Source organism: Oratosquilla oratoria, chromosome 18, assembly GCF_046742065.1.
Source record: "Oratosquilla oratoria isolate Oo_2021 chromosome 18, ASM4674206v1, whole genome shotgun sequence".
In the NCBI taxonomy this organism is placed as follows: Eukaryota; Metazoa; Arthropoda; class Malacostraca; order Stomatopoda; family Squillidae; genus Oratosquilla; species Oratosquilla oratoria.
Window position 1 is genome coordinate 44,605,002 of NC_134794.1, and position 12,098 is coordinate 44,617,099.

At 34.9% G+C, this 12,098-nt stretch overlaps 1 protein-coding gene and 1 long non-coding RNA gene across 6 annotated transcripts in view; one reads left to right on the top strand and one right to left on the bottom strand.

The window, feature by feature from the left end:
* Positions 1-840: 840 nt before the first annotated feature.
* LOC143035186 (uncharacterized) lies at positions 841-7,589 on the bottom strand. Of its 2 annotated transcripts, none has more exons than XR_012967295.1 (3): positions 7,485-7,589; positions 1,466-1,600; positions 841-1,150 (listed from the first exon to the last, which is right to left on the bottom strand). It is a non-coding gene; the product is annotated as an uncharacterized LOC143035186 (long non-coding RNA). The 2 variants fall into 2 exon arrangements; XR_012967294.1 differs by having other exon boundaries at positions 855-1,161.
* Positions 7,590-7,823: 234 nt separating this feature from the next.
* The window catches only part of LOC143035187 (uncharacterized), a 475,073-nt gene continuing 470,798 nt past the window's right edge, over positions 7,824-12,098 (top strand). For 3 of the 4 annotated variants that reach the window (XM_076201863.1, XM_076201865.1, XM_076201864.1), the window contains exons 1-2: positions 7,824-7,927; positions 8,169-8,426. In XM_076201863.1, the coding sequence (XP_076057978.1) occupies positions 7,907-7,927; positions 8,169-8,426 (279 nt within the window). In that variant the 5' untranslated portion in view covers positions 7,824-7,906. Of the gene's footprint in view, positions 7,928-8,168; positions 8,427-9,444; positions 10,174-12,098 lie in introns of those variants that run through there. The other variant, XM_076201867.1, reaches the window with a different exon arrangement.

The window sequence follows — 12,098 nt, forward strand, 5'->3', positions numbered from 1 at the left end:
ATACACATATACTGTATACATATATATACATATACTCTATATACATATATATATACATATACTGTAAACATATATATACATATACTGTATACATATATATACATATACTGTATATATATATATATACAAATACTGTATACATATATATACATATATACTGTATATATATATATACATATACTGTATACATATATATACATATACTGTATACATATATATACATATACTGTATACATATATATACATATACTGTAAACATATATATACATATACTGTATACATATATATACATATACTGTATACATATATATACATATACTGTATACATATATATACATATACTGTATACATATATATACATATACTGTATACATATATATACATATCGTATACATATATATATACTATATACATATATATACATATACTGTATACATATATACACACACACAATATATATATATATATATATATATATATATATATATATATGCATACCCTTATACATATATATGCAAATATATCACAAAAACATGTGATTCACAAAATGTGTAATAAAATCACTGAAAATCAAATTAAAGGGGGCCGAACGTTTACCTATATTTACAAAATCATGAAAGGCATAGAAATTATTGATAGAGAGGATCTAATAAAATGGGATGATAGAAATTCAAGAGGACACAGAAAGAAAATAAAAAAAGACAGCTATAGAAGAGATCTGAAAAAGAACAGCTTTCCTCACAGAGTAATAGAGAGTTGGAACAAGTTAGATGAGAAAGTAGTGTGCAAAAACAATACATGAATTCAAAAATAGTTTAGATAAAATAAGATATGAAGACGGAACACCACGAGCATAGCTCCCCTTCCCGTAAAATACAACTAGGTAAATACACACATATACATAGTTCTTGCCACAGTAAAGGTGACTTTGCTTGGAGTGACTTCCCAGCCAGATGAAGGTGAGGGGGCTATCTTGAAGGAAACTTTTCCAGCTTCCTTATTATGTAGGATGAGCAGAGCATATCTTAAATAGGGCTGCTCAGTTCTGCAGGTTCCTGTCAAATGCACTACAACCACTGGACATCCTGCCATGTGAATTGTGACAAAAAAGTTCCAGAAGTCATCTCCTGCCCTCTACCATATTGCATCACTGCTGGAAGACTGGGTTGTTGTGAAAAATTAATAATGTCATGTAGCTGTACAAAAATTTTGATAGTGAAAACATCAATCTCAACTGCTACCTCATACTTGGTATTAATTTAACTAGTTGGGAGCTGAACTCAGGAAGCATCACAAGGTAGTGGTGTGATAAAAGTTAGTTTGGAGGAAGTTCTAGCCCCCTAAATACCTATGAAGTTTGTCAAAATATACCTGTGAAAGAAGGGACACAGTGCTACGGGATAGCAAATTACCTTACCAACATTAAATTGTATGCAACCTTAGAAATATGCACAAGACATTTCACCTTTGAGCTGCAAAATGTATTCAAGACTTCTTCAACAGTATTTTGTGGAGAAACCTGAAGAACAATATAGCCAGATGCTGGACCACTCAGACCACTACAAACAGTCAGTAACATGGTTACCAACACCCTGGTTGTCTGAAAATTTGAAAAACAAAAACAATTTGAATTTTAATTATCTAAGAATGAAAAATACATAGCAGAATGGCAAAATAAAATCTAAAATAAACAATTCAAAGAGTGACCTCCCCAACCCCAAATAAAAGGAAGCTTTCAATTTATAATCATCCATTTCTGTTTAATGCAAGCTGTATACACTGTGCCAGACTTGTTCACAATGTTTCCACACCCACCCACCCAATCTCTTGCTGCCTACTCTACACAAAGTCCTCCCTCAAGCTAGGAAGAATTAGTGTCAATATATATATATATATATATATATATATATATATATATATATATATATATATATACACACATATATACATATACACATATATATACATATATACACATATATATACATATATACACATATATATACATATATACACATACATATATATACACATACATATATACACATATATACATACATATATACACATATATACATACATATATACACATATATACATACATACACATATATACATACATATATACACATATATATATATCTACATATATATACATGTATACACATATATGTATACATACATATACATATATTGAGACATTCTGACAGGTTGACGTAAGCAGAGTAGGAAACACAGGAGTCTTAGTCTTGAGTTTATTCCTTACTAGTTTCATAGGTATGCTTTGAAAAAGCATACCTGTGAAACTAGTCAGGAATAAACTCAAGACTAAGAATCCTGTGTTTCCTACTCCGCTTATGTCATATACATATATGTATACATACATATACATATATACACACATACATACATACACACATACATACATACACACATATACACACATACACACATTTATATACACACATACACATATATATATATATATATACACATATATATATATACATATATACACATATATATATATACATATATACACATACATATATACATATATATACATACATATATACATATATATACATACATATATACATATATATACATACATATATACATACATATATATACATACATATATACATACATATACATACATATATATATACATATATATACATACATATATATATATACATACATATATATACATACATATATACATATACATACATATATACATATATATACATACATATATACATATATATACATACATATATACATATATATACATACATATATACATATATATACATACATATATACATATATATACATACATATATACATATATATACATACATATATACATATATATACATACATATATACATATATATACATACATATATACATATATATACATACATATATACATATATATACATACATATATACACATACATATATACATACATACATATATACATACATACATATATACATATATATACATACATATATACATATATATACATACATATATACATATATATACATACATATATACATCTATATACATACATATACATACATATACATATATATACCAAGGCTTTTTCCCCCTTACAAGAGAGGTAGCCAAAAAGGAAAAGGCATCAAATCATTCCCACCCATTCCATCCCTGAATACACTCCACACCCCTCCACCCTCCCTCCCATCTTAGCACCTCCTGAATGACGGGTCATCCCCGCACCTTGTCCACTGCCCTGGGTCAGAAGCAGTGTCGCAAGACACAGCAAGGACGCTTCATTAAATCGGTGACCTCCCCTCTCCGTCCCCCCATTGCATAAAAGGAGAAGACGGGGAGAAATCCCTTCGGGCTGCGTCAAATTTTGCTCGCACATACTACCTCACCCCCCATCCCCCCGCCCATTCCACCTCATGCAATCACATCATCATCCATATACAACCATTCTCCATGCACCCCTGTCTCTTGTCTTCTCCCATCCTTCCTCAACAGACATTCCCCTCTTCCCCAAAGCCCCCTTCACCCCATCCATCCACCTCGTCCTAGGACGTCCCCTCATGTTCACTCCCTCCACATCTGCCTTCCATACCTCTTTTACTAGTCTTTCTTCACTCATTCTTTCCATGTGTCCAAACCATCATAATATTCTTTCATCAACCCTATCTCCTAGCTCCTTTTCCACCCCTGTTCTCCTCCTCACCTCCTCATTTCTCACTCTATCTAGCCTAGTAACCCCCATCATGGTTAATAGTGGCAAGCATGATTCAACAAATGATAACCATTTTATAGAGTAATTTATGTATGATCAATGAAGAGTATGAAAGGATGTATTTCTTCATAAAATATATCTTTCATACTAAAATAACGAGTTCAGCTAGACAAACTGATGTAAAGACTAATTTGCTGTAAGACAGGTTTCCATTTCTTAAATTCCTTTTAAGGAATTGGTCTAACCACAAAAGTAATATTTCAATATGGCCTAAAAGTGAGCTCTGCTGAAGGCAAGTTCTCTGGGATATTGCACTATAGCATCTTATACCTGCTTTGTAGACATCCCTATGGTGAGTTACATAGAAATTAATGTGATATTCATCCCAGTTAGTTGAATACTGGTATAGGTATTTTTTAGTACAATGATGGTATGCATAGTAAAGCATAATATGGTACTAATTTCTAGTAGCATTTGCATAGTCTATGAATGTTATAATATAAATGTATAGCTCCTTTTTAATCTATTCATAGGGGCAATTATGTGTTTTGCAGTTACCCTTGTACATTAATTTTGAGTTCATTTTGAACTTTCTGGGTTGGATTCCCACACCGTCCCACATTTTTATCCCTGGGCTGACATCTAGGGCATTGTTGGAGTATACATTATGGTGGTCTGTCTTGCAGAGCTGTACTAAAAAGCACTGTTTGGAAGGGTGATGCAGGGTAACTGTTCCATTTTTTTCAGTGTTTGGAAAGGCAATTAGACAGTTGTTACCATGGGATGTTTGGTCTTTTATTGGCTGGGGAAAGGTGAAAACAATTGCTCCTCTCCAGTTGGTTGAAAAGATGAAGGTGCAGAGCCTACACCAGGAGGCACATATCCTTTGCCTTTGCCTTGTATGCCTGGACTGTTAAAACAGCTTACAGCCAGTGTTGGGAATTGGGGAGAAGTGTAAGTGTGAGAGACTAGAGCAGACAACTAAGCACATGACTGGCCAGCATGCTTCTAATTATGCCACCATATTTATCCATATTTAACAGAAAAGGTTCTGTATACAGAATGCTGTGGCCCAATGCAGATACCATGCCATATGTTGGCTAGGCTTGAGACTTAAATTGAGGTTAAATATATATGGGTATTCTGTATTATTTTAGTTGTGCACATCTACGTGATATAGCATTAGAAAATTAAATATTAATTTTGTAAATTATAATACTTGAATGAGAGATTTTCTTTGCGGAAATAAAAAAACAAAAAACCTTGCTACGTGCAAATTTACTAAAGAATGAAGCCGCTAGGATACGGTCCAGACATCATGCCAGTCCATTCACTATCAGACGATGGCTTTCACATTGTGAACCGGGTGTTCTCCAACTCCAGGTGATGTTGACAAGTGCTGTTACAAAGACAACAAGGCTTCCTTGGACTTTCTGAGAGAACACGGGGTTCTGCCATCATCTGTTAATTGCCCAAGGTACAATAATAATCAGGTAGTCAGCATCCATGACGACGACAACCCAGATGATTTTTAGACTTTGAGGTACCGAATTATTAATCATTGGTTAGGTTACATAGGTTGGGTTAGAATAATTTATCATCCCTTCATTTCTTCAACCTCAGCATATATCCAAACAAACATGGCGTATCATTCAGCTGCTGTGACTTTGTTCGTTAGGAAATAGATTTTAGCAACTTTTTTGTTGATTTCCGCCAAGAAATTCGCATATTACATTGATCTACTATAATTTACAAAATTAATCATTAATTTTCTATGGTTATATAGCATAAGTGTGCACAACTAAAATTTTACCATATACTTTGTATTTACTGACAAATGCTTTTACCCTATATGAAGGTATTATTCATGTGCTGTTTGCGTTATCATGTATTTATCCACATACATACACATACCAAAGGCTTTTCCCCCTACATGGGGGGGTAGCCACAAAGAAAAAGGCATAGAAACCACTCCCACCTGTTCCATTTCCTATATATTTCACTCCCCTCCACCCTCCTCCCTCCCTCTTATCTTGGCACCTCCTGGATGACGGGTCATCCCTGCATCCTGTCCACTGCCCTGGGACAGAATTAATAGCAGATTCAATCTAAACACCCACAATATCAACGAATCTGCAAAAAGGCTGTTGGCTGGATTCTAACACCTTTCAGCACCTGAGACAAGTAATGCCTCATAACTATGGAAGAATCGGTAATTTTTTAGAAGTGCACACGTACACAATATAGCAACAGAAAATTAAATTTGTAAATTATAATATATCAATGTAATATACATTTTCCTTGATGGAAACCAAGAACAGAAAAAGTTGCTGAAAGTGATACTTAAATGAACGTAGCCACTGTGACTGCTTGGGATGCCATCTTTGTTTTGGAACATGCCGAGGTAAAAGAAATTAAAGTGCAATAAATTCATCTAACTGAACCTACCCAACCTGCGTTTAGTAAAGTAGAACCTATAATTCTAGAGGTTATCAGGTTTGTAGTCATTTTCAACCTCCGAATCTATCAAAATGGTGTCTCAAGGAGTTGTAGCGACACTGTGTAGCGCTTTTAAAAACATCATCCATTATTGATTTCTGATAAGAAATCAATATTATGTTGATATATTATAATTTACAAAATTAATATTCAATTTTCTATTGTTATATTGCATAGGTGTGTACTTCAAAAAATATATCAAAGTACCTTCGTTGGAGTTGTCAAGACTAGAATACTGTTGCCAGTTATGGAATCAATTATTGGTGAAAATGAAGAGCTTTAGCGAGTGCAGAGATGTTGCACCAGTAGCATCAAATCACTATCCAGTATAAACTACCAGTGGCTTCACTTCCTCCATAAGAGAAAGTTACCGATCATGTGAATCTGGCAAACTCTGAGGGACCTTGCACCTAACATTGATAGCAAGCTGAATCCCAACTGGCTTTAACAAAAGTGAAGAGGAAAATGCTGTACCACTGAAGGCCTTATGACTGGCTTCCAAAGCCCATAAATACACTCGAATGCTATCTAGAAACTTCCTGCAGAAGATACCTCCATACCTGTCATACTATACTTTTAACTTGGCCCAACTATAACAAACAGGATCACCTTATCCCTATGTGCCCAAGGCAGAGCAGACAATACAGTGACAGTTCCTGATGCTGAGGGCAACAGTTCAAAATTATCACAAATATGTGCAAAAATCACTTTATGAATTGGCTTTTAAGGAGAGACAAAGGCCAAAGCCATTTATAATTCATCTGCCAAACTTAGATGATACACAGTCACAGATGCAGAATGAAACTATATGCAACGTAGGAAATAGCACTTGAACACCAAGATGCGAGACCTAAGACTGGACATGAGGACCTCTATGGCTACAATATCATAATATGCCAAAGACACGATGAAAGAAGCAAAATATCATTTGTAATCTGATTATAACTGTCAAAATCACCTACACGTCATGACCCATCGCTTATAGTAGTAACTGAAAAGATTCTCGGTCATCATTTCTTTAACTTAATACCAAACGTCAAGCCTCCAGCTACGAGTACGCACGTGCACCAAGTAATACACAACTGCTATTTTAAATCCACAGGGAAAAAATAGTGGTAATGCAAGTTCAGGTGGTGAATATTATACCCAAACAGTTATCTGGCGATAGATACGATTCCCGGCGAGGAACAAACTCTCAGAATGTCACAGTGAATGCAACCACAAGCTACCTTAACGTACCTACTCCGAGTTGACGTTTACAGTGTTCTATTTCCCTCGTTTTTGGCTTTTTATCTAACCTCCTTCAGATTCTTTAGGAAGTATCAGCTGATTCCATCTTTTAGTATTGGAACAATGTTTTGTATTTGACAGAATCTATTTTCGAGTTTTAAACAACTAAAAAATTAAACTTTAATTTTTTATTTTTTTGTTTATATTATAGAAGTATAATTTTTGTATTACAAAGTATTTGTTACTATATTTAAGTTAGCAATTTATTTTATGAGTGGTTGTCATGTAGCTTGATTTTACGTCTAAACTCCGCCCCTTCACGTGACGTCATGTAGGATCAAGCTATGACGTCACGTAATTATAGTAAATACAAAGTAGACGATGTGAATGGCGTGTCTGTGAGATACTGTGCAAACAATTCACAATTTACAATGACTAATCAGAAGATACAGGTATGTAAATGATACAAAAACGTGTGTAAGTGTACCGGCCATGATACAGTGAAGGAAATAAGTGCGCTTTGTGTATAGAAACGGAGGAAAGCTCAGAGAAAAGGAGAGGTCGGGGTGGACAAATGCAGGCCAGCCAGGTTGTTTGAACTTGAAGATCGGGCGCAGGTTTTTGGGGACCCGGTAAGGATAAAATTATGGGCCTTGATAAAGCGCTTACGTCTCTTCTCTCTTTTTCTTTCAGTTTGTGGGTTCTCCGTGCGGATATCATGGCAATTATACATTCTACAAGGCCTTTAGATACTCACTACATGGAAAACAGAGAATTTTGGCCCTTGGTGAATTTTTCTTCGTGAAAATCTGGGAAGAGGAAGATCTCATATCTATAGGAGAAGCACAGCTGATGTGGGAAGACAAATCATCGGGACAAATTTTAGTGTCTCTAAGGCTTTATTTTCTCCCCGAAAACACTCCGGAAGGACGAACAGAGGAACATGGAGAGGTGAGTGTTACTTTTTTGCATGGGTACCATCAATTTGACGCCACGAATGCCCTTGAAACTGGTGAATTGTTCTCAACACTGTGGCGGTTGTGATTACTTGTTGCAAGGTTTTGTTGTGTCTTAGCGTTTTCCAGTGTTTGTGTATCAGTGATAAGTGGTGCGAAAATACAACGCGACGCTCAAGGAAGATGCTAGTGATTGCCCAACTTTCTACGTGATTGTGGTGTGACGTGCCTTGAAGATGAAAAAAGTGAAGTAAATATTGCGAAGCTGTACATTGAAAAAATGTAAATTAAAAATATATGAGAGGACTGTATGGAAATCGATCTGTTACCAGGATAGGATGAAACTATAAATATTGTGGAGAATATAGAATATACTCGGTGATGGATTGTTTTAGTGCACTTAACATGGTCGTAATACCCTCAGAATAGCTGCACCGAAAGAAAAAAAATATCTTATATCATCACTTGAACGGAACTCAACGGATTTTAAAAATTAAATAACGAAAAGTTTGACTTTCATTATGGCAATGGTTGACCGTGACATCTTCACCCCCCTCTGTGACAATGCCACCCCCACTCATTCCCCACCCTCTACTTTTCTCCCTCCACCACCGACTCTGACAACAACGGAACACGCCAATGTCACGGCACAATGCTGAATAACACTTTCAGCGTTTTGCCAAGCACGTACTATATGTACTACATTTAGAGGGTGTGAGGAGGTTGAACGAATTGTTTGTACATGTATGTATTTATATGTGTGTACACACATACACATATTATTTATATATATATATATATATATATATATATATATATATATTTGTGTGTGCGCGCGCGCGCGCGCAAACGGGAGAGGATTGAAGTGCTGTGGAGATGAGTAAGAATCAAAAGTTGAGAGTGGGAGGGGGAGTGGGATTCGCTGTTTTGTACGTAGCAGGATTAGGAGTGGCGTGAAACAGGGGTAGGAGGATCTGTATGTTGGGGCAGCGATGAGCGAGGACCATTCGCCACGGGATAGTGTTAGGCGCAGGGAAGTTTCTTGCCTTGTTAAACTTCATGTCGTTAGAGCGGGTGGGTTAGTTTCCTCGTGAAGTAGTTGTCGTTAGCGGGTGGGTTAGTTTCTTCGTGAGGTGGTGTTGATGGTTTATGCAAGAATAATTGTTTTCATCTGGGCTACAGTGCTACTTTTTTAGGGTATAGTGTTTTGATCATGTGTGTATGTGACAAATGTTGTGCATTGTGTTTTAATGATTAATTCAGGGTTGTGTGATAGATATTGGTGCTTATTCCAGTTGGGGTGAATAGAAGTTGAATGTAATGAGAAGGGTGATAAAGTTTTGAGTCTGAAGTGAATAGTGTTCACAGTGGACATAGTTTATTTTTTATATTTTCATTAAGACTGTAGTTTAGAATAGATTGTGTCTCTTAGGTGGGTGGTTTCCAGTTGATAGACATTGTCAGGAGTACAAAAGTATTTCTTAGATTGGTGAAAAATCCATATGGATTTGATGATTTGGGATGTGGTTGTGAACTGAACCTTGAGGAAGTAACACTAAGAAGTGTATTGGTATTGGTGTAACTGATTTTGTGAAGATATTTCACTGAAAGGAATCACAAATGAGCAAAATAGCCTGACAGCAGCCATGGGTATTGCAGATAGGTGCTAACCTTCTTAAAGGTTACACTTACTGAGTAAGGTAGCCTGGCAATAGCCATAGTGAAAGGATGAATGTCAACAGGTACAGAAAGCATCGGCAAAATATATTGCAGCGTTATTCTATATATTGAGTTTCTTGGATCAATAAGATACCAGTTTTCATGTGTATAAAACGATGAGGTCCAGAAAAACAAACTGTCCAGAGAACAGCCTATTTGATTTGTTGACATATGAATGAGTGTGACATGGATTTGATCACTGTGCACCAAACTTAAGTTTGTAAAATGCCCTCGGCAGAAATGAGGACCATCCCAGATATAAGTTCAAGGAAAGCACAAAAAGTTAAACAAAATATCATGATCAAGAATATAGATTTATGAATGAATATTGAAAATAAAAACTTAAGAAATAAAAGTGCAGTGTTAATGTAACATAGAAATCAGACACAGACTGTAATAAATGAATGGATGCACTGATCTTTGATGGATAGTTGAAAATTTGTGTTGGTATCAACATTGGAACCTGTTAGAACTCAAGTGTATGTGTAGGACACTGTGGTTTGTGATTTTGGAGTGACTGCTAACATGTATTCCATATGATAAGGCCTGAGTACATATTCCTCTAGACTGTACTCCTTGTAGCCTACTCAGAAAAACTATTTGATGTCCTTTGTACAGTGCCAGAATTGAAACTCTTGATAGTCAGGAGTTTGGGGTGAATATGTTAATTACCCATTCTCTTTGGCTGAAGGCACATGTAGGACTAGAGAATGTTTTGAAAATGTGCTAGTGACTTGAAAATGTGCTAGTGACTAGTGACCCATGGAACAAAAATCAGATGTTCAAAACAATGTTCACATGATATTGCGGAAGGAAAGAAAATTGTGCTCCAAAAATAAAACATACTCCCAACTGATTTAAAGGACTCTCCAAAAATTGAACAATATGAGAAAAGTTAGATTACTTTATAAGTGTTATGAACATGAAATTGTAAGTGATTAGTATAAACTGAAACTAGGATAGTGTTGAATAAATAGATGAAATGAACATAGATCAAAAGTACAAATAATGATCAATTATTAAATAAATCAAATAAAAGAGTGTGGGCAGGTGTAAATATTTTTAATGTTCCATTTGAGACATAATATGGTGTTAAGTGGAAAAAATGTGATGTTGAATGGTCATAATTTTAATATATTACTGGAGAAGTATGGATAACAACTTAAGGAAACTTGTGGATATCTAAATATTGTGAAGTTGTTAGAAGTGGAAAGGCACTTACCTACAATGAGCAAACAGAAATGAAAATAACAAATCAGTACCCAAATGTACATTAGAACTTAGAGGTTGCAGTCCTGTATAATCTGCAAAAGAAAAAAATATATGTACAACTGAAATGGTGAAAATGTGATTATGTGATTAACTTATTGCTGGATAATCATGAATAATAGCTATTAAGAAAACTTGCTTATCTCCAAGTATTGTGAAAAACTGTCAGGAACTCATGAAAATAGTATAGAAAAAATTAAATGTTAGACAAAAAAAGTAAAAAAGTGGTGCAGTAGGAAACTGTTTATGAAATATGATCAGCAAACTAAAGCAGGGAAGGAAGTGACTAGAGTAAAGATGAAAGTGGTGACAAATATAGATTGTTTTATTTGTTTATTTTATTCATGTGTTTTAGTTCTGTTTTAGTTAATTTAGTTTGATGCATTTTTTCTTATTGTGTGTGTGTAATGTGTGTGTGTGTATGTATGTATATATATATATATATATATATATATATATATATATTTTTTTTTTTTCTCTCTCCAAATAAACATGACATGCTGGAAGGTGATAATAACTGAAATGGATGTGTTAGAAAGAAATGCATAACAAATTGTTACATATACTAAAGGCTTTTTTCCCCCTTACAAGGGAGGTAGCCAAAAAACAAAGGCATACAATCCACTCCCACCCATTCCATCCCCACATGCTCCATTACCATTCACCCCCTCCCTCCCTC